At 37.2% G+C, this 23,765-nt stretch overlaps 1 protein-coding gene across 3 annotated transcripts in view; it reads right to left on the bottom strand.

Moving 5' to 3' along the window:
• The window catches only part of LOC150098799 (gamma-tubulin complex component 5-like), a 304,536-nt gene that overhangs the window by 71,154 nt on the left and 209,617 nt on the right, over positions 1 to 23,765 (bottom strand). For all 3 annotated transcript variants that reach the window (XM_090405102.1, XM_090405103.1, XM_090405104.1), the window contains exon 15: positions 5,312 to 5,374. In XM_090405102.1, the coding sequence (XP_090261228.1) occupies positions 5,312 to 5,374 (63 nt within the window). The remainder of the gene's footprint in view (positions 1 to 5,311; positions 5,375 to 23,765) is intronic.

Raw genomic sequence — 23,765 nt, 5'->3', positions numbered from 1 at the left:
AAAACACTTAAGAGCTTTATATAGCTATTTTAAATTTAGTGGGTGGCCTTCTACTGAATGCTTTCAGTGGGCCTACATTGGACTATAAGTGTCTTCCTCCCTTGTACGACACTGTCATAAAGCATTTATTTGTCATCAACTTTGTGAAATAAATGGACTATGACTATAGCTACTGTAGATGGATTCAGATGATGATGATAACCAATCACTCATATTCCATGTTGCCTCAAGAAGTATAAATATATGTAAAATATCATTCAACAAGATTGGCAGCTTTCTCTTCAACTTCACAGGGAATTAATTACTGTCAGCTGAGAGAAACACTTTTGTTTATTTTTTTTATGTGAATCCTACTGATGAAAGTTGATTATTCCACACAAGATATTTAGGACAATCATTGATTAAGTGAACCTCTCTCAGTATACAAACATTTTTCACAAAAATGCTTTTCATAAACTTTTGTTTCTTTGTGTGGAATAAAAGGGGATGAAAACAACAATTATAATAGGTATTTTGTCAATTTGTTTACTACCGCCACTAAATGCTGTTGGTACTTTGCAATACTGATGGTGCCTACTTTCAGTTGTGTTGAATATATTTCAATGCTAATCTTTCACTTACCCCAGTTGCTCAAAGTTTTACAGTTTTAGTTTTGCCTCGAATTTCTCACTCGTCTTTATTCATTCAGAATCCAAATATCTATTGGGATGCTGAATACATCAAATCTCTTAAAGATTATGAGAAGTGGTTCTAAATAGTTTAGTAGTTTATTTGTTGCTTCTATCTATTTGCTGTTGGTGCTTTACATAGTGATTATGTTTGTCTTCAGCTGTGTTAGCACTGTTTCAGTAGTACAGCATTATGATTTTTCATTATGTTACTACTTTAAATTATGTTGTACATTATTGCACACAATCAAATTTAAGTTAATGCAAAAGTACAGCTAAGTCTCAAATTTTTCACTGATCCTTTTCATTCCATATCCAAGTGGATATTTACTAAAGCAAGAAAATGGAAAAAACTAGATCAAAAAATAAATACCGTTATTACAAACACAAGTAGTATAGGAAGATGAGATTTTTTTTTTTTTTTAAATCTTTGAAGATTAAATGTAAAGAATTACTGTACATATGACATCAGAAGAAGAAGACTGAAAACAAACCCCAACTCAACATCACCAGAGTTAAAGATCGGTACTATCAACATAAGAAACCTGAATGGCAAAGAAATGGAGCTAGCTGAAGAATTAGATACGTACCAGATTGACATAATAGGGGTGACTGAAACAAAAAAAGACAAAAACTGGCAAGATCTTTCTGAGCAATAAATACAAAATGTTATATTCAGGCAATGACAATCAAGGAAAAGAAGAAGTAGCCACAGTATTCAACACAAAATATGAGGCTAATCTTCTTGAATGGCAGTCAGTCTCAAGTAGAGTAATGTGGACAAATATGAGAATGGGGAACTGCACAATGAAACTTATTTGTGCCTATGGTCCCACAGAAGGTTCTACTAAGGTAGAAGTTGAGGAATTTTTTGAGGCTTTAGAAAAAGCAACTGACACAATAAAAAAGGAAAAGTTGGTCCTTGTTGGGGATCTAAATAGCAGAGTAGCAAATGATTGTGAGACATACAAAAATATTATGGGAAAATTTGGAGAAAAGAGCAAAGCTAATAATAATAGCAAATATCTGTTGGATTTCTGCTCAGGACATGGACTGGTTATTACTAACACTATGTTCCAACATAAAAATGTGCACAAATTCACATGGAGAGAAGAGGCAAGGAATAAGAAGTTTCATTGACTATGTTATTGTTGATAGTGATGTTTTCTCCCTTGTGCAGGACACCAGAGTGTACAGAGGATTTGAAATTGGAAGTGATCACTATTTAGTCTTGAGCAGGATAAAATCGAATTTCATATTGAAAAGAATAACATATAACAAAGTTTTAAAGCGAATAAAAGTTGAGCAGCTCTCAGATGTGAATTGCAGGTTAAAAAAAAAAAAATATTATTGAAGAAAAAATGAAAGAGTTTGAGAACAGGAATCAAACCTTGGAGATTCACTGGCAAACTCTGAAGAAAACATTGATTGATTCTGCCAGAGAGGCATGTGGTGAAGTTGTCTGCAAGGATAAAAAAATCAGAACTCTCTGGTGGACACAGGAAGTTAAAGAGGCAGTGAAGGAAAAGAAGAAGAAAGCATATCAAAAGTTCCTGGCAAATAAGTCAGCTTGTGCTCTTAGAGAATACAGAGACAAATGCAAGAATGCTAAACACTGTGTAAAACTAGCTAAACAAAAGTCATGGGAGGAATTTGGCAAGAGTATAGAAAATAAATATCAAGAAGGTGGCAAAATATTTTGGAGGTTGTTGAAGAAGCTTAGGAATGGAGGAAAGAGTGCTATTAAAGGAGTTAGAGATGATAAAGGTAACATGAAAACGGGAGAAAAAGATATCCTTGAAGTATGGAGTAATTACTTTGAAAAACTGCTGAATGAAACAAGCAGTGATGATAGCACAGTGGTAAAAAACACTGACCAGGCATACAGTAAGGAATACATATCCATACTTGAAGTAGGAAAAGCTATCAAAGGCTTGAAATGTGGAAAGGCAGCAAGAGTAGATGATATTCGACCAGAAAGGCTGAAGTATGGTGGTATAAGAGTCTTGCAGTGGCTGCACTGCACAGTTCAGAAAGATTTTACAGAGGGACGAATTAACAATGATTGGAGTAGAGCTCTCATAGTACCCATATATAACAAAGGGAAATAAAACTGCATGTGAGAATTACAGAGGTATTTCCCTACTGATTGTTCCTGGCAAGATCTATGCAAGTATACTTGAGAAATGGTTGAGAAGAATTGTGGAAGAAAAGCTTGGTGAAGAACAAGCTGGATTCAGGTAAAATAGAGGCTGTCAGGATCAGATCTTCACTTTATGACAAATAGTCGAGAAAGCATGGGAATATAACAGAGATCTGTATTGAAGTTTTGTCGATTTGGAAAAGGCATATGACAAGGTGCCAAGAGAGAAGCTATTCCAAACGCTACAGTTATATCGTGTCAACAGGGCATTATATCAAGCAATACATAGTTTTTATTTGAGTTGTAAGTCAGCAGTTAGAACTGAAGGAAGTTCAGGAAGATGGTTTAATGTTAAATCTGGTGTGAGACAAGGATGTACATTATCCCCTCTGTTATTCATTATGTATATGGATCACGTTATGAAAGAAAGTGGTATTAAACATGATATCAAAATTGGAGATGTTAATGTCAGCTGTTTGCTTTATGCGGAAACTTATCTAAATAAATCTGCTACAAGTCTGCAAAATTCTCTGACTAAATTGAATATCTGTTGTAATAAATATGGTATGAAGGTCAGCAATAAAAAGACAAAGACAATGAAAATAAGCAGAATCATTGAAAATGTCAACTGTGTTGTGAATGGAGAACCTGTGGAACAAGTGAAACATTTCAGCTACTTAGGCACGATTTTTAGTGAAGATGGTAAATTAAATATAGAAATAGACAACAGAATCAGCAAAGCTGGTATGGTGGGAAGTTCAATTGAATAAAATCATATGGAATAAGAGAGAAATTAGTTGGAACACTAAATTAGCTGTATACAAGACAGTGCTCAAACCAGTTTTAACTTATGGATCAGAAGTAAAACACTTGACCAAAGACTAGAGACCGCAGATATGAGAGTCCTGAGAAAGATTATAGGCGTGAACAGATGGCATCAATGGCAATATCATATAAAAAACTAGGATATTAATAAAGATCTTGACATTGTCAGCATCGAGGAATGCATTAGCAGAGCTAATCTCAGGCGGTATGGTCACTTAAACAGAATGGGCGAAGAAAGATTATCAAAACGAGTGTTCTCTGCCAGGTTGGCAGCAAAACGACCCAGAGGAAGACCAAGATATAGGTGAATTGATACGGTACAAAGTGCCTTAGACGATAGAAATATAAGATCTGATAGTGTTGGAGTCTTGACAAGTAACAGACTGATTTGGAGGAAAATTGTAGATAGGAAGTTAGTAATGATGTAATTTTTTCCATGTAGTACTATCATATCCTGTACACCTCTTGAGAGTACATGGCAGGAATTTGATGATGATGATGAAGAAGAAGACTAGGAATGGCTAAACCAGTAGTAGAGACTTATCTAAAATCTGGAATGGATGGATCTATCTCCACAAGATCAAAATTGAGAATTCTGGATGCAGCTGGTTATCTAACAGTGACTTATGGATGTGAGACTTGAAACCTAAAAAGTCTGATAAGAAATGGATAGTTGCTTTTGAAAGTATATGATGAGATGAGTGATGTAATGCTCGTGGAAAGGCTCAGACGTTGGTTATGCATTTTTTACTAAATGATTTAAGGAAATTACAACGTTAACTAGGATATACATTAAAATAAATTTTAATATACTTCAATATTTCGGCAAAATCACATTGCCATTTTCAAGAAACTTAAGAACAAGACATGTGCACGCAGGCACAACAAACAGTAAGTGAGGAAGAAGGGAAGCTATTATTTCTTCTAAAGTCTTAATGGTGCCCTCTAGTGGGCAATGTTGGTATTCTTGGGCGATTGGGTTGAAGGCCTTCTGATGTAGGTTTCCCAAATTTGAGGCAGTCGCATGCAGCCAAATTTGTTGAGGTTTGGATTGTTTCTTAGGGCTGAAGCTGATTCCATGAAAAGCCTTTCATATTTGTATTTACTACGGTGTATTATCGTGGCTTTCTTCCACCGTATTCTTTGGCAGGTATCCAGTGCATGGACAGCAAGACCAGAGTGGCTGTACTGGTGAAACCGGATGTAGTCCTTGTGTTCTGAGATTCTGATATTGGCTGTTCTGCCAATATTTTAATTTTTATTTTAATGTATATCCTAGTTGAAGTTGTAATTTCCTTAAATCATTTAGTAAAAAAGAGTGATGTAATGAGATGGATTAGTGGTGTGTCTGGAGTGACTGGTTTTCAGAGAATTGAAGTCATTAGAAAAGCATATGATAGAACCAGCTGATGTGAAACCTCACTGAGGAAAGGAGTGACCATAAGGCATCTGATGATGTCCAAAGCGTAGATAGATGGATGGACAATTTTTGCAAAATAAAAAGTAAAACTGAAAAAATTATAGCTGTTATATATTTCTATAACAACCCATTGTTATAAGACACATCATGGCAAATATTGTCATAAGTGTAATAAATAACTAGAATGAATAAAATAGTGTTATAAGTATGATCAGCATTATGCTTTGTCAAAAGTTCTCTTAAAGTTGTTCTTACCTTTCTAAAAATTTCAGAATAAAAGGCAAAAAGGACATCTCCTGCTTCCATAAGAAAAAATTTCTAGTAATCATTTAAAAAAAAAAAAGTAATTATTACTACTTATATAGTAAACTGCAACTTAAAAAATGTTCAAAAGTATTATAGTAAATTAGCAAAGAGAAGGTCTTAAAATATAATGGGATATTGCTATTTTTTGAGGATTACAGATGAAACCATTAAAACTTTTTTTCACTGGTTTTCATTTCAAATCCACTTCTGATGCTCAAATAATAACAACTATGGGAACATTAGGCTCTTCAACTTAGGCAAAACATTATTATTAAAAGCTCTAGAACTTTCCACTATTATAAATACCATGTTCATTAATTCTGGTAAGGCTAATAATGTTTTTATTTGCCAAAATATTTAAATATGATATTTTGTGGTGGTTGGTTGATTAGGGGTTTATTGGCATAAGTCACATAGTGCCAAATAAAATATTACAGCACTACTCAAGGTAACAATAAACAGTAATAAAGAAATAAATTAATAAATATCATGTTACCTAAAAAGTGCAAATTTTAAAAAATCAATTTAATCAAACCAGAATCTACATGTAAATGGATATATAATCAGTGTTTGTATAAATTAATTATTTTCAACAAGTAAAAACTTCATGCAAATTGCCTGGTCTGATAAGATCTGCCTGAGGAGTGGCTCAGACAATTAATAAAATAACGAATTTATGTTATTTTCAATCATAAGAACTATGGAAAAGATTGACATCAACTGGGTTTATATTAGTCGAAGTAATCTATTTGATACTAAGTAAAAAATACCGACAAGTTTCGCCAACTTAGCTGTTTGGCTTCTTCAGGGTGAATAAAATAGATACAAAGCAACTTAAACACTATAACTGTTCATGAAGGAATGAACTGAATACAATTGTATTTTTTACAAAAAACAGAAGAACGCGTACATCACACGCATGGAGCATGTATGAAGTCAACTGTTGTTATGTAGGAACGTTCTGTAATTGGCAGCGAGATTTAACTCTGGTATGCTTAAAGATCTTATGAGGGTCTTCCAAATATCAGCCAGAATTAATCCTTGGTTTCTATTGAGGTTGTGTTCAGAACGGATTACTGTTATGGCTTCTTTTATGATTTGGGAGCGGAAATCTTCCTCTAAATAGGGAATGGAGCTTTTGTCCCATTCTATGGTATGGTTTGTTCTGGAGAAATGCTAACCCTGAATTGTCTTCTCTATTGTTGTTTACATCTCCTACGTGTTCTTTTTTTCTGATTTCCTAACTTCTAGAGGTCTGACCAATATAGTTTAATCCGCATGAACAGGGGATGTTATAGACATCACTACAGAAGATAAAGATCTCAAAGATGAACTATCCACATATCAAAAAACCCCATAGACAATGGTTACCCAAAAAAATTGATCCATAAGATACTTTTCTGTGATTCCTCCCCCCCCCCCACAACAACAATCTGAAGAAATACATTATAAATCCACCATCGCCATTCCTTATGCTGGGACAGTTTCCAAAAAGATTGCTACACTCCTCAAGCCACATGAAATACGAGTGACTTTTAAGCCTTTAAAGACTATCGGCCAATTTTTAAGCTCTCCGAAAGATAGTCATGCTTTCTTCAAATATGCCAGTGTCTATAACATCCCCTGTTCATGTGGATTAAACTATATTGGTCAGACCTCTAGAAGTTAGTTTGGAAATCACAAAAAAGAACATGTAGGAGATGTAAACAACAACAGGGAAGACAGGGTAGCATTTCATTTCTCCAGGGAAAACCATAGAATGGGACAAAAGTTCCATGCCCTATTTAGAGGAAGATTTCTGCTCCTGAATCATAAAAGAAGCCATAACAGTAATCTGTTCTGAACACAACCTCAACAGAAACCAAGGATTAATTCTGGCTGATATTTGGAAGATCCTCATAAGATCTTTAAGCACACCAGAGTTAAATCTCGCTGCCAATTACAGAACGTTCCTACATAACAACAGTTGACTTCATACATGCTCCATGCGTGTGATGTATGCGTTCTTCTGTTTTTTTGTAAAAAATACAATTGTATTTGGTTAATTTCTTCATGAACAGTTTTAGTGTTTAAGTTGTTTTGTATCTATTTTATTCACCCTGAAGAAGCCAAACAGCTAAGTTGGCAAAACTTGTCAGTATTTTTTACTTAGTTGAAGTAAATAAATTACTTCGACTAATATAAACCCAGTTGATGTCAATCTTTTCCATAAATTAGTAAAATAATTCATTCCTTTCTCGAGTGAAGTATTGGCATTCCACCAGAAACGATGAATGGTGAGACACGTGCTACATTGTTCATACATAGGTAAGTCATCAGCTGTCAGTAAATATGAATGGTAAGACAGCTGTGACCTATGCAGAGCCTATCAAGAACAACGTCCTCTCTTCTGTTTCTATGTTGGATAGACCGCCAATTCTTAATTTCAGGTTTAATCTCAACATGCTATTTATTTGTAAGTGCTTCCTGCCATGATGACTGCATTTGTGTTATTACATTTGACCTTATAAACCGTCTATAGTTTGTATATATAGAACTGACAAACAGTACATAGAAAAATTATCAGCTGATCTAGCAGCTGCAGTCTCATTTCCCTCAATTCCAATATGGCTAGGAATCCAGCACAGCTAAATATAAAAATTACGAACCATTAATTTGTACAACAGTTGCAGAACTTGCAAAGCACCAGATGTGAATTGTACACAGGAGATTAGATGACTTTGATCTGTATAGAACTTAATGAGTCTGTATAAATCATACACTTTTCATAGCAGTTTTCTTTCATATGCATAAGCTGAACTCTGCTGTATAATTACTGCAATGAATTGGATCTGACTAGATATGATAAAAAAGGTCAGGAAACAGAGCAGTACAACTAACAGAAGTCCCAGATCTTGAACCATCACTGTAGATGGGAAGGAAATTAGTATTCTGCTATTTCCATTCAATAACGTGGATGGTGGAGTGTGAGACTTCCTCAGTTGGCACAGTGAGAGGTTGCAGGATGGAGTGCAACCCTACATAATGCTGCTGTGTTTAGAGCAGATAATGTTAAGAATATAGCAGTTTGATGTGAGTAATACTAAGCCTCCAACATAGAGAAAAGACACAAGTCCATTTAGGATATTCTGAAAGAGACTTTTTTTTAGGGCACAATTAAGAGACAACTATTTCCATCTAAGTGAGAGAGTAGGTTCATTTACTTTGACATAAAGACTTTGAATGGGTGATGTGTGAAAGATACCAGTAGCTATCCATATATCCTAATGATGGATGGGATCCAACCATCACAGGTTACTCTACATTGCAGAACTGTAGACTTGAGACCCATCATCTAGCTTTGAACATATAAGTGCACGAAAAAGATGAAGCAATGAAGATTGATCTGCAACCCATTTAGTAGAGGATAGAGTGCAAAGGAGATTAAATGCTGATGGAAGTTTTTTTCACTTGGCTATGTTACCAGAGATTAAATGCTCTCTTCTACTTTCCTCTCAGTTGATGAATGTATGCAAGGAATGCAAGGTTTCTGTCAAAGCATTACCAATAGCAGGCAGAAGCTGTTAATTGATTGAGTTAGCTTTGACAGCAAAGAGTGTACTACTTAAGACAGAGCTTGGGGAACACCCTCCTCTTGATTATAGCTGAGATAGCATACTTCCCACTCAGACTTGGAAGACTCTGACAGACAAAGTTTTCAATAAACAGAGGAAAGTGCCCTCTGAGACCTATATTGTAGAGGTTTTTTAAAATGCCATATCTCTGGGCTGTATCATTAGCATTTTCCATGTCAAAGAACACTGAAACCAGATGCTCACGTTTCAGGAATGTGTCTTTTGGGCCAAATGGTCCAATGTTGAACAATGTCAAAGAAAGCAACACTGTGTATTGGAGAGAAGATTGTTACTTTCTAAATACCAGAGAAGTCTGGCATTAACCATTTTCTCTTAATATCTAACAAAGTTAGTTGGTTAGAGTGAAAGTTCAATAACTGTTTGCTTGTGTTGAATCCTTTCCTGGTCTGGGGATGGAAATGACAACTGACTTATGACAAGAATCTGGAAACTTTTCCTTCATAAGAATTCTGTTGTATATTAAGAGAAGGAGATCCACAGAAGATGATGATGGAATATGTTTTATCATCTTATAATGGATGTCATCAGGACTTACTGCATTGAGGGGGGGGGGGGGTTTGAGGGGTGAGACAGTAAAAGAGCTCTTTTTTAGTTCCTCCTTAAAGAATGGTGGATTGTACAGCTATAGTGCATTGGTAGAAAAGTTTAGTCACTATTTCTGTTGTTCTTTCAATATTGAAAATTCAGGAGCATATGAAGCTGTTGCTGAGAAACCAGCACAATTTTCTCCCAAAGTAACTGCAACAGCTTTGGGATCAGCAACAACACATCCATTATGATCCAGGGTAGACAAACAGTGTGTTTTTATATCTATCTATCTTTCATTTTCTGGATTTTTATCTCATGCAATTTTGCACTGGTTGTTTGATGATGTAGCCATCAGTCAGAGTCAACAACAACCCAAGATTTTTTTTTTTTTTTTTTTTTTTATAGACTCTGATGTCTCACATAACATGCTTTGGCCTGAGCATGTTTAAAACTATTAAATTTGGTGTGGTAAGATATCAACAAAATATACCATATGCTCTGTCTTGATCTTTTTTTTTTTTTTTTTTTTTTTTTTTTTTTTTTTTTTTTTTTTTTGCTGCTTGGCACTCAGGATTCCACCAAGGTTTTGGATAGAGTGAAAATTGAGATGATGTTTCTGGAACTGCAGCTGCCTGGACAATATAATCTGCTTCACTGCGTCATTGATAGGTGTTTGACTGACTGCTTCAGCATTAAATTTTGCAAGATGGGAAAAAGTGTTCTAGTCAGCCTGGTCCATTTTTCACATGGGCATCAATGTAGGAGAACATGATTTCTATGAAGCTGTAGTGCAAACAGCAGAAAAATGACCACTTCCCTAGACGTTATCTGAAACATCCCACATTAACAGTGGAAAATTTGCAGGAGAAAGATATTAAGATCTATTTTCCAATAGATCTCTCCATGTGAAATGGAGAATACTAGTGAGTAGGCACATGGAAGATGGTATTGATGGTATTATTAAGAAGAGAGAGGTCAAGATTGTTGAGCATTTGCTCAATGACATGACCTCATCCATTTGTGTTGGCACTACCCCACAAATGTTGTGTCTGTGTGTTGAAGCTTACGTGCTGGAAGAACATCATGCTGTGTCCATTAAAGTCATCCATGAGAAGTATAAGCAGAGGCAGTTGCAATATAAGATTATCAAGTGCGTTCACATTTAATTCATAATCTGGTAGTAAATATATGGAACATACCATAATAAGAAATCCCATTGATAGATGAATCACTACTGCTTTCAGAGCTTAAGCTAGATGTGACAAAACGGAGTATGACTGCCCACTAGGATTGCTACTCTGCCATGAACAGGACCATCTCCAGTTCTGTCTTTACAAAGAACAGTGAAATTCTGTAAGGTGAAGGTCCTCTGTGGGTTTTAAATGTTTCCTGCAGACAGAAACAGAATGGCTTGTGCTTCAGGATCTTGATATCATCGATATTCTAGCAAAATGTTCACAACAGTTCTACTGCAAAAATTTCTTTGGAGGCTTGTCTGATTTCTGAGAGGGAGAGGGCTTACCTGTATCAAGTTTATATTTATCAATTGATTTAGGCAAGTATGGATGGCTAGTGTCTGTCTTTTCCTCTGGAAAAATGTTCAATATATTATCCGACGTGTCAGAATCATTTGGTAAGTTTAACTTACTTTCAGTGAATAGATATTAAAGTATCCATTTTTTCAGTGGGTGTTATCTGGTGGTTTATCTTTTAGTGATATCTTTGGCATAATTTTTTTTTTTGGACAAGTGGGTTCTCATTGAATGGGACCATTTTTGGAGTTGTTTCAGGAGTCAGATTATAGTTCATGCAACTAATATACTCCACAGAGAAGCATTCACAATCATAAAGTTCAGGTATGGCAAAATTATCAGATAGTGGAATGGACCTATGAATTTGAGTTGATGTGGATATTTTCTTAACTGCCACCTACTCAGCATAAGAAAACTTCAAGTGTGGTGATGACTAACTTCCTTTTTGCATTCTGATATGATATATTTCATACTGTTTTAACCTTCTGAATTTGTTTTTCATCCTTCCACCTCTGACATGCATAGGAATAAGCTGGATGATCTACCTGACATTTAACACATTTAGCTTTCTTTGCAGAGTAAGATTTATTATCAAGCTCTTTACTACATTGGGCACAGGAAGTAGAGCCATGACAGGTGGTTTGGGCTTGCATATATTTCTGCCAGTTAAAGCATCTCATGGAATTAGGGATATATGGCCTAACAGGACAGTTCAGGTACAATGTTTTTACAGATATTGGAGGTTTAGATGTATCAAAAGTAAAGATGATGTTCCTAGTCAGAACAAAGTGAACATCCCTACGTATCAGAATGTGCCTCGTAGCCTGTCACTCCTTGATCTTTAAGCTCTGAATTCATTATCTGAAACATCGAGGAGATCCCATTCTGATATAATTCCTCTAGAAGAGTTTAGTGTTTTATAAGAAGTTACTATAATCAATAATCCACTTAATGATGCTGCTTTCAGTAGTTTTTCTGAGTGCTGCTGACAGGATGTTTCAACAAGGATATCACCAGAACTTAGTTTCTTAACTGTTTTGAAAGATTTTCCAGTTCTTTTTAAACACCTTTTGAATAAAGAAGGGCAACATTTTCCCTATTGATTTTTCACGTTTTATCATTATGCAACATCATCGAGCAATTAAACTGGTGTCACATATCTTTTGTTTCTTACTGCTGTTATCAAATAATGTATCTATGGTATCAGTACGTGGGTGGGACCTAGTGAGGGTCCCTCAAAATGCTGAGGATGAAGAATTCATGACTTTAACTTTGTCAGAACTGTGTGATCATGGGGATGTCCCTAAACAACTAAACTCTCAGTTGTTTAGCTGTTCAGTCAGCAAAAACCAACCAATGGATTTTAAAAAAAAGGGAGAGGTTATTTTATCATTATTAGTATTTTTGGCTAGTGTTAATGTAATATTGCAAAGAATTCAAAACGCAGTATTTGATTATTATTCTTACAGGATACCTTCATACAGTTCAAAAGACTCACTGGAGGTCCACACTAACCATTATTCACATAATGTCTGTCATACCTCTCCTTAAACTCATTCTCAAAGTACTCGTGATCATCTGTCACAACCCATTCCACTCATTCACCACTTCCAAGAGTGATCCCTTGTTCTCTTCCATCTTGTTAAGTACTGAAACATTTCTTCTGCATTTACCCTATAAAATTTCATTAGTAACTGATATGTTTCTATTATATGTCCTCTTTTCTAGCTATCAACAAAACTTTGTAATCCACAAATCTTCAATCTATCCTCATAGATGGCACTCTACAAACTAGTCACCATTCTATCACTTGCTGCTGGAGTACCTGCACCAGCAGCAAGTGATATATATAACCTGCACCACTTTATCAACCAGAAATCCAGGCAACCAAATCTGTGCACATAGTAGAGGCGTGGCTATCAAAAGGAATAATAATTTCCTTATAAATACTTGTTTCTTATCACTAACTGTCTTTCTTAACATCCAAGTAATCCTTTCTGCTATTTTGTCTGTTTCAGAAAAACATCTTTTGTACTTTAACTCTTTGTATTGCCCCTCCCAAATCCTTTCTTTTTTTCTACAGAAGTGGTGGACCACTTAAATCTAAGGCTGTTATCATCACATTTCTCTATCTACCTCTATCACAGGATGCATTAGGAGCAGGGCATTCATCAAGTTGTCTTGGGTCTTTCATCACCACATCTATTCATTTCATCTTGCTCAGGTCTTCCTGCAGGTTTTTTTTTGGCTAATTTCATTTGTAAGTACTCGTTTCATTAACTGGTCATCTGCCATCCAAACATAGCGAAACCACTTCTCTCACTTTTTATAAATGATAAAATGTTGGATCTTTGAAACAGATTTTGTAGTTCTTCATTATGTCTTTCTTCACAGAGTCCAATATTTTCACTACAAGATCTAAAATGCTTTCTCAATACTTTTCTTTCAAATATAATAAGTTTTCTATTATCTTCCTTTGTTGTTGACCACATCTCACAACAAAAGGGGATAATATCGAGCATAGATAATTTAAATAGTTTTTCTTTGGATATGCTTCATAATATTCTGATTTTAGGCATTGTAAAACTGCAAAATACCCATGATCAGCATTCTCAGTTCTCTTCCCTATCTCTTGATGAAAATCACTGCAGCTGTTGACTGCTGGATATTTAAAATTATCCACATGCTATTTTGATTAAACTAGATGTAGTGTGATCAATAAAAGTCTTTGAAGACTCATCATTATGATGAGAATATCTAAAATGCTAATGTCATCAGCATAAGCCAGATTACTAATAAAATTACATCATTATTAGTCCTGTCGTTTTATACAAATTTTCAAAGATACAGAAATGCTCGTGTACAACATTTCTGTATGTTTGATTCACTTCATCTCTGCTATTTGAGTGTTCAAATGTTAGCTGTCTTCTCTGATGACTCAAAAAATTCCTCTACTTTTTCCTTTGCAAAACTGTCTTGTGAGAATACAGACACAAATCAACACATTTTCCAATTTCCCATTTTGAAATTTGGCCATATCACCTTACTGATTCCTGTTCAAGAAGCTTAGCATCCCATTTTGAACACTGTCTTGTATACTGCTAGTTTAGTGTTTTGATTAATTTCTCTCCTATATGAAATAGGAGAGAAATTAACCATCTTCACTAAAAACTGTACTTAAATAGCAGATTTTCAAACCAAATTTGTTATAGCTGTTACAAAATATAGACTATATTGCTCTGTATAATGTTCTATTCATCCCATAATTGTAGTGTTTTGAAAAACTTTTCTCTGGGCACCTTGTTGTATGCCTTTTCCAGATCTAAGAAAGTTAAGTACAAATCCTTGTCATATTTCCACGATTTCTCAACTTTTTGTCATAAAGTGGGAAACTTGATCTTGGCAACTTCTATTTAGACAGAATCTAGCTTGTTCTTTTTCAAATTTCCCCTTAGCAGATTTTCTTAGCCTATTCTCTCAAGTATGCTTGCATAAATCTTACCTGTAATACTAGGCATTCTAAATTATGCAGTGTAGTCACTGCAAAACTTTTATATTGTCATATTTGGGCATTTCTGGTGAAATGTCATTTATTCCAGCTCCTTTCCACACTCCAGATTTTTTGACCTCAAGTATTGATATGTATCTCTGCTTGCATTACTCTTGATTATTTTCTATTACTGTTCTGTCACTGCTTGTTTCATTTAATGTAACGGTCTTTTAAAGTTATTACTCCAGACATCTAGAATATCTTGAAAATATCTATCATCTAGAAAGTGCCTCCGTAGCGCAATTGGAAGAACAACAGTACATTGCGCCCTTCGATTGGAAAAGGCCTAAGTTCGATTCTCATCATGACGGGAGGAATCTTTATGTGGACTTTTTCAATCAAAGGTGAGTTAGCCGATCTCATACGGTGGTAGCAGGGTTTTTTCTCCTGGAAACTTGGGTTTTTCATCCCGCATACAGACAAATCAGCCCTTCAGAACACACACACAATTTACAGACAAAAAAAATACTAGTTGTGGTGGGGGTGAGCAGTAAATGGCATTGATGTAGATGATTGGTTGTACAGCAGATGATTGTAGTGGTGAAGATGGAGAGATGTACAGTGGGTGTCCTCCCACGATGAGTCTATGGACTCTTTGGCGGCATCACAAATAATAATAATAATCTTTATCATCAGTTTTCATGTCACCTTTATCATCTTTGATTCCTTTTACAATGCTCTTTCCTCCACTAGGTGGCGAAATGGAGGAAAGCTGTGTTCATTGAGATTGCTGCGAAAAGATAAGTTTAAATTTTGAAACTGTGCATGGTATTAGTGATAGTTAGTTTTTTAAATATTGTTGTATGATAGTTGTGATTTATAGGCGATGTTTAGTGTAGTTATAATTCTGTATTTATTATATTTTTTATGCGCAGCTTTGAGCATGAGTGAAATGGCAGTGAAATGTAAGATGGGGCGAAAGACAACTGGCATAGATTTTTCGAAAATGGTGAGATTCCGTGTGGTACATATTCTTGAGAAGAGATTAAGGATATTTTTGTGGAGAGGAAAAATAAGAGAGATGAGAGAGAGTTTGGGTGTGTAAGGAGTGCAGCATACTTATGGATTATGGGATAGCATTGAATGTAAGTAGTAATGGGCAAAAGATCATGGATGTAGCTACAGGAGTAGGCAGAATTGATGGTATGCTGAGTGCTTGAGCAGTAATGGTATTACAGTGGGAAAAAGTGACGATGAGTAAGTGATGAAGACAGAGTGTGTGTGTGTGTGTGTGTGTGTGTGTGTGGATGATGGCGAGTTAGCAGCGGTAAGTGGTATGAGAGTCGGCGGTGAGTGGTAAGACAGCGGATGTGCAAGGAATCACAAGTGTAAATGTGATTTGTGTAAATGGTACTGAAAAACTAAATCAAGATATGAAAGCAGAGTTGGCAAAGATGAGGCAAGAGATTAAACATATGAGGAATGAACTGAGGAGAATTATGGATTTGCATGGAAATGTGAGGAAGAATGGGATGAAAATTTGAAAGAAATATCGAATGATTTGAGAGTGGCAATGTATGGAGATTCAACGATAAGATGTGTGGTGCACAAGGTCTGTTTTCCGAGAAGTAGAATGAGCAGGGTGCTTGAAGCATTGGATAAGAGGAGTACACAAACAAATGAGTTGGTGGTGATAGTTGGTGCAAATGATCTGGCTGGTAACAAGAAGAATGTAAGGAGGGATGTCATGAGGCTGTTAAGGATAGTAAAAGATAACAGTGTAGTAGGTAAGGTAGTCAGTATGTTGCCCAAGTATGATGATGAATAGAAGGCGAGCAAAGATTTTGAATGGTGTGCTAGCAGAGATGTGTCAGGAGAAAGGAGTTCATTTTGTGAATGTGTGTAGGATGAGTCTGAAGGACAGACAGAGATGTATAAAAGAGATGAGCTACATTTGAATGGATTTGGTGTGAGTCAGTTGAAGAAACTGTTGCTGCAAGAGAGAATGACTGAAGTAAATGTAAGACCTGAGGAAGCAGGAAGTGTTATGGAAGGGGGGGGGTAAGGTAGGAAAGTTTGTGGAGAGGTAAGTAGTGTGAGTGGAGAGAATAAGAGAGAAGGAACACAAAGTGGACAGGGAAACAGGGGGACACTACATGAAAACTGTGGATGATGGTTTCAGGAGTAGATGTTTGAATGTGCAAGAAAGGATTAAGACAGTCAAGGATGCAGGAATGATATTTAGGCCTCGGGAGGAGTGTAGTATCAGTAATGATAGGTATGGATAGGGGAGAGTGTAGAGGAGTCATGTCCGAGAATGTGTGGGTTAGTGGGACTTGTTATAGAAACAGAAATGAGCTAGTGTGTATGTTTACAAATGCTAGAAGCATTCCAAAAAGGGGAATAAAATTGTAGCATTGATAGAGTTCATTTACCCAAAAATTGTTGGTATAAGTGAGACATGGTTAAACAAGAATGTTATTCTGACAGGAATAGAGATGGAGGGATATGTAGTCGTTTGTGAAGACAGACAAAGCAGAAAGGGAGGAGGAGTATTATTGATGATGGCAGAGGAGTTGTGCCCATCTAGGGTGGAGATTCCAGGAGCAAATACTGACAGTGGTTATGAAGTAGTATGGCATGAAGTGGAGGTGGACAGGATGAAATGTTTGGCAAGGTGTTGCTATAGACCTGGTAATGTGGAAGGCAGAGGAAATGTTTAGATAAATTGGTCTGGCTAATAAGGAAAGGGTGATCATTATGAATGATTTCAATTATAATATAGACTGGAATGAAGAGACAGCATCAGGAACCAAAGAGAACAAATTTCTTGAATTTTTAAGGGATAACTACCTTAAGCAGTACATAACAGAGATCACACATGGATCAAGGGTCTTGGATTTCATTATCTCATCAGAAGATATTGTTGTAAATGAAGTGTCACATCATCCTCCAGTTGGTGAAAGTGACCATGAAGTGATCACTTGGTTATAATTGGTGGCCAGCCATATCAGGACTTTTGTGAGAGAAGGTTATATTATAAGGTAGGTGATTATAGCAAACTCAGAAGGCAGCTTGCAGTGATATCATTGAATAAGGAATTGCATGGGAAGGAAATCAATGATGCTTGGTCTCTACTCAGGAATTATCTGGCAGAGGCAATGAAAGTGTATTCCAAAGGTCAGGAGATTAAATAAGGTAGATGTAAATTGGATGACTAAAGAGGTGAAGCATGCAACATGGAAGAAAAAGGCACTGTGGAGGCAGCAAAAGATGAGTGGAGATGATCAGTTACATGAGGAGTACAAAGAGCAAGCAAGGAAGGTGACTCACTCAGTAAGGATAGCAAAAGTGTGGTATGAGCAGCAGTTAGTAAATAACACTAAAAGAAATCCTGGGGAGTTTTTTGATATGTGGCCAGTAGAAGGAAGGATAGTTATGGGAGGATAATGTCAGTGATGGGAGAATGAAAAACAATGTGTTAAAGAGCAGTTCATTAAAGTAAAGTATTCCATCCTTGTGATTGTAATGTAATGCAGAACTTCAGATCAATGGGAATGGGGTAGGAATGGTGACTGAGCAGGAGGTATATTAGGAATTGAGTAAGCTTGTTGTCAACCAGGCCATGGAACATGATGGTATATCGTCGCATGTCTTGAGGGAATGTTCCAGGGAGTTAACAACACCTTTAACGTATATTTTCAACATGAGTCTTAGATTAGCCCAGGTCGCAAATGAATGGAAGGATGGCAAAATTGTTCTGCTTCATAAAGGAGGTGATAAGACTAAGCTTTGAATTATAAGCCAATCTGCTTGTATGGAGTTGTGGTCAAGGTGTTGGAGAAGCTGGTGAGGTCAAGGATTCAGAACTGAGTGGACAGCAGTAGAATTCTCTTTAATGGACAGCATGGGTTTGCTAAAGGAAGATAAGATTGTATTTTGGCAATCTGCTTACTTATTATAACAAGGCGACAAATACACTGGACAAGGGGAATGTATATACAGTAGTATATTTGGATTTTGCAAAAGCTTTCAATACGTTACCACATGGCAAACTAGTTGTTAAATTGGAATGGATGGGGTCGGATAGTAGATTAGTGTGTTAGATTGGAGACTGGCTGTCTGATAGGTATCAACAGGTTGTGTGGATTACCTGAAGGGTCTGCTTTGGGGCTATTGCTGTTTAAGTTATATATAAATGACATTGGAAAAGGCTTAAATGGTGATATACAGTTGTTTGCAGATGATGCAAAGTTGGGGAGAGTTTTGAGAAGTAGAGCAGATATTGTAGCTTTGCAAGAGAACCTAAATAGACTGAATGGGCATGTCGGAATGTCAGTTTAATGTTTAATCAGTTTAATGTTACAAAGTGTCAGGTTTTAAAATTTGGGAAGCACAGATGGGATGCAGAGTATTGAATTAGTGGGGATATTTTGGAGGAGATGAAGGATCTGGAAGTTGTGATGGATAGAGACTTGAAATTTCATACATATTTTGTTAAACTTGTGAGGACAACACAGTGAATTATGAGAATGATGTGGAGAACACTGCCATGCAGAAGTAAGGATGTTTTGATTCTATTGTACAAGACTTTGATCAGGCTGCATATCAATTACTGTGCACAAATTTGGTCTCCAGGTTTTCAAAAGGTTGATGAGATGTTGGAGAGGATCCAGAGATGATTGACTAAGTTGGTATCTGGTCTTTGGAATGTGGAATATGAGGACAAATTGAGAGAATGCAAATTATAGAGCCTAGTGGATAGAAGAAAGAGGGGAGACATGATTGAGATGTATAAGTTGGTAAGGGCTAATTACCAGATTAGAATGGATGAGATTTTTCACATAATATCTGGAGACAGGGGGAGGATGAGAGGCTATCCCTGGAAGCTGTATAAGATGGGTGTGAGCAAGGGATTGAGGAGTAGATTTTTTTGCATGGAGAGTGGTGGGTGATTGGAATGTACTGCCTGAGAGTGTGGTGAGTGCAGTGACAGTGAATGCATTAAGTAGAGGTACGATGAGCTGTGAACGTGAGAGTGGGACCTCCCATGATGAGTCTCTTGACTCCATGGAAGTCTGTTGATAATAATAATAATTTCTAGGCTTTTTCAATAGCTTCCAGAATCCATATCTTTTGTGACATCAATGTCCACAGTAGAATTTAAACCTACTGTCTTCAGTTGGAGAGCAGATACACTAATCTTTTGGTTAACTAGACTAGCAAGTTAGTTATACGTTAATATTATAAAAGTATTCAGTAGAATAGATTTATTTATAATTATGTGAATCGTGTCTTCAATTTTATGTAACTTGCAAAAGAACAGCTCAAATGCAGTTCTTAACATAAATTTGGTTCTGATAGGTTAAGTCATCTTTTATGAAATAAAGCTGAAACCAACATTGGAAAGAGCATTTCCTGAAAGAGAAACCAGTCTCGTAATATTCCAAACACATCTAAAGAAGACGTGTGTAGAGGCTTAAGTGCTGTGAGGATATCATGTTGGAGGCTTAATGGATTTTTTTACAACACTCAAAAAGAATTAAAATAGAATTTAATACTTCCTATATTTCGTCCTAGTCACTAGGACATCTACAGGGATTACAAAAACAATTAATGTAATATATGCACAAATAACAAACAATACTAAGCCCAACCACGTGGGTGACACTAAAGTCCTATCTAGGTAGAGCGCCCTCTAAGGGCAGTAGTAGGTGGCCTGGAATGTAAGGTGGGAACTCTGGTGATGAGTGTTTCCCAAATCTTAGGAAGCTTAATGCAACCATATTTATTGAGATTTGGTTGGTTTCTGAGAGCTGCTGCTGCTTCTAAGAAAAGTCTCTCTTTCTTGAATTTGCTGTGGTGGAGCATGGTGGTTTTCTTCCATGATACTCTGTGGGTGGTGTCCAAAACATGGTCAGCCAAGCCTGAATGGCCATAGTTGTGTTTGAAAATGTAAGACTTGTGTTCCTCTAGACGGATGGATGCTGATCTGTCTGTCTGTCTGTCCAAAGTACGCCAGCTTACAGGAACAGGGTACTTTGTAAACTCCAGGCAGAGAGAGAGAGAGAGGAGAGCTGATCTTTCGTAGAACGGATAAGGGTAGCCAGTTTGCGGTGGGGCTTATATGCTGTGTGTAGATTGTACTGTTTTAGTATCTTGGCTATTTTTTCAGATGTGCCACGGATGTAGGGTATGGTGATGGCATTTTTAAAATCTTGTTGACGAGAAGGAAGGGGAATGGGGGAGGAGTTGATTATTTTTTTGATACTGTGATCGCTGTAGCCATTGGAGAGGAAAGTGCTGTGTATGTGGTTAAGCTCAGTAGTGAGGGCGGTTCCACTGGAACAAAGATTGTGGGCTCTCTTGGTAAGAGTTTTAATAATGCCATATTGTTGCGAGAGTTTGTGAATGTATCTGCCTGTGTGTGTGTGGGTTTTCTGTATACGGTGAAGGTAAGTGTATCATTAGGCAGGCGTGTGACTAAGGTGTCTAGGAAGGGTAAACAATTGTTTTTCCTTTTCCATAGTGAACTGGATTCTTGGATGTAGACTATTGAGATGACTGAGGAAGGAGTCTAACATGTCTGGGCCATGAGGCCAAATGGAGAACACATGATCTACATATCTTAGCCAGATAGAAGGTTTGAATGGGGCTGAGTCTATGGCTCGTTTTTCGAAATCTTCCATATAGAAATTGGCAAGGGGGGGTGAGAGGGGGGGGGAACCCATGGCAGTTCCCTCTATCTGCTTGTAGATTTTTTTGTTCCAAGAGAAATACCCAGAGTTAATAGCAAACGAAAAGAGATCTAAGATGTCAGAGGGAAAAACGTTTTCTAAGAGAGATAAGGCATCAATTAAGGGAATATTGGTAAACAAAGAGGAGATATCAAAGCTTACCAATATGTCTGTCTTCTTCAAGGTTAAATTTTCTGTGAGGGCTTTAAAGTGGGTCGAGTTTTTTATATAGGAAGGGGACTTTCCGGTGTGGGGGATCAGAGAGTTGGCCAGCTGTTTAGATAGTCTATAGCAAGGTGCATTGGTAGCATCTACTAATCTACTATAGGCCTGAGTGTGGAATTGGGTTTGTGGATTTTTGGTAAACCGTATATTCGGGGGGGACGGGAGCAGAAAGGTTTAAGTTTTTTCGTGACATCAGGGGGCCAGGAAGATACTTTTTTGAGTAAAATTTTAAGTTTCTTAACTTGTGTTTTTGTGGGGTCGTGTTCTAGCGGGATGTAGGTAGCGCGATCGCGGAGGATAATGTTCATTTTACGCTTATATTCACTGGTATTAAGAACGACAGTGGCATTACCCTTATCCGCTCTGGTGATGACGATACTTTTTTCTTTACGTAGTTTCAGGAGAGCCGTGCGTTGGGCATATGATAAATTACTTTTTCGCGGAGAAGAATGCGCGAGGATGTTGGCTACGTCAAGTCTGATGTTGTTAGCTATCTCCGACGGTAAGCGACCGATTCCACGTTCGATGTTCACCATTACGTCAAGCACCGGCACTTGCTTCGGAGCGACGGCAAAATTATGGCCGAGGCAAAGGGCGCTGACGGCATCGTCGTTGAGCCTTTTGGAAGAGAGGTTTATTACTGTCTGGAGTGGTTGAATTTGTGGTTGTGGTTTGTTTTTCACAAGGTTGCTAAATTTCTTGATGTGTTTGTGTTTATTTTTTATTTTTTGGAATTCTCCCTGTGCGGAAGTTTCCGAAATGCCAGAAAGAATCGACCAAAGTTCAGGGTTAAGAACGGTGGAGAGCTCTGAATGTAAGGAGCCAATGGCGGCGTTCGTCACTGCGAGGGTAGCACGTGTAGAGGCGATTTGCTTGCGGAGTAATGCCTGGCTGGCACGGTTATATATACGAAGTGCTTTTTTAGAATGGAAATTGATCTTCATTTTAACGTAGTTTGATATCACTCTTGTGTCCCGACATCGTTTTAAAAAGGCCAGCCTATTTAGTTGCCTAGATAGTCGTAGTTTTGACTTACTGTATTGCTTGGATTTGCATGCTAGTTCTTCTCCACGGATGATTAGAATACGTGTGTAGAAGCTTAAATGCTGTGAGGACATCATGTTGGAGGCTTAATGGATTTTTTTACAACACTCAAAAAGAATTAAAATAGAATTTAATACTTCCTATATTTCGTCCTAGTCAGTAGGACATCTACGGGGATTACAAAAACAATTAATGTAACATATGCACAAATAACAAACAATACTAAGCCCAACCACGTGGGTGACACAAAGTCTCTCTTTCTTGAATTTGCTGTGGTGGAGCATGGTGGTTTTCTTCCATGATACTCTGTGGGTGGTGTCCAAAACATGGTCAGCCAAGCCTGAATGGCCATAGTTGTGTTTGAAAATGTAAGACTTGTGTTCCTCTAGACGGATGGATGCTGATCTGCCTGTCTGTCCAAAGTACGCCAGCTTACAGGAACAGGGTACTTTGTAAACTCCAGGCAGAGAGAGAGAGGAGAGAGCTGATCTTTCGTAGAACGGATAAGGGTAGCCAGTTTGCGGTGGGGCTTATATGCTGTGTGTAGATTGTACTGTTTTAGTATCTTGGCTATTTTTTCAGATGTGCCACGGATGTAGGGTATGGTGATGGCATTTTTAAAATCTTGTTGACGAGAAGGAAGGGGAATGGGGGAGGAGTTGATTATTTTTTTGATACTGTGATCGCTGTAGCCATTGGAGAGGAAAGTTCTGTGTATGTGGTTAAGCTCAGTAGTGAGGGCGGTTCCACTGGAACAAAGATTGTGGGCTCTATTGGTAAGAGTTTTAATGATGCCATATTGTTGCGAGGGGTGGTGGTGGGAAAGTTTGTGAATGTAGAAACCAACTAAATCTAAATAAATACGGTTGCATTAAGCTTCCGAAGATTTGGGAAAAACTCATCACCAGAGGTCCCACCTTACATTCCAGGCCACCTACGACCGCCCTTAGAGGGTGCTCCACCTAGATAGGACTGTAGTGTCACCCACGTGGTTGAGCTTAGTATTGTAAGTTTTTAAGTGCATGTTACATACTTCACTGTATACAGAAAATCCACACACACAGGCAGATACATTCACAAACTCTCCCACCACCACCCCTCGCAACAATATGGCATCATTAAAACTCTTACCAATAGAGCCCACAATCTTTGTTCCAGTGGAACCGCCCTCACTACTGAGCTTAACCACATACACAGCACTTTCCTCTCCAA

Source organism: Typopeltis vanoorti, chromosome 15 (assembly GCF_054136105.1).
Source record: "Typopeltis vanoorti isolate ZY-2024b chromosome 15, IOZ_Tvanoo_1.0, whole genome shotgun sequence".
Lineage (NCBI taxonomy): Eukaryota > Metazoa > Arthropoda > Arachnida > Uropygi > Thelyphonidae > Typopeltis > Typopeltis vanoorti.
The sequence above is the reverse complement of the archived record's forward strand: the minus strand, read 5'-3'. Positions and strand labels throughout refer to the sequence as shown.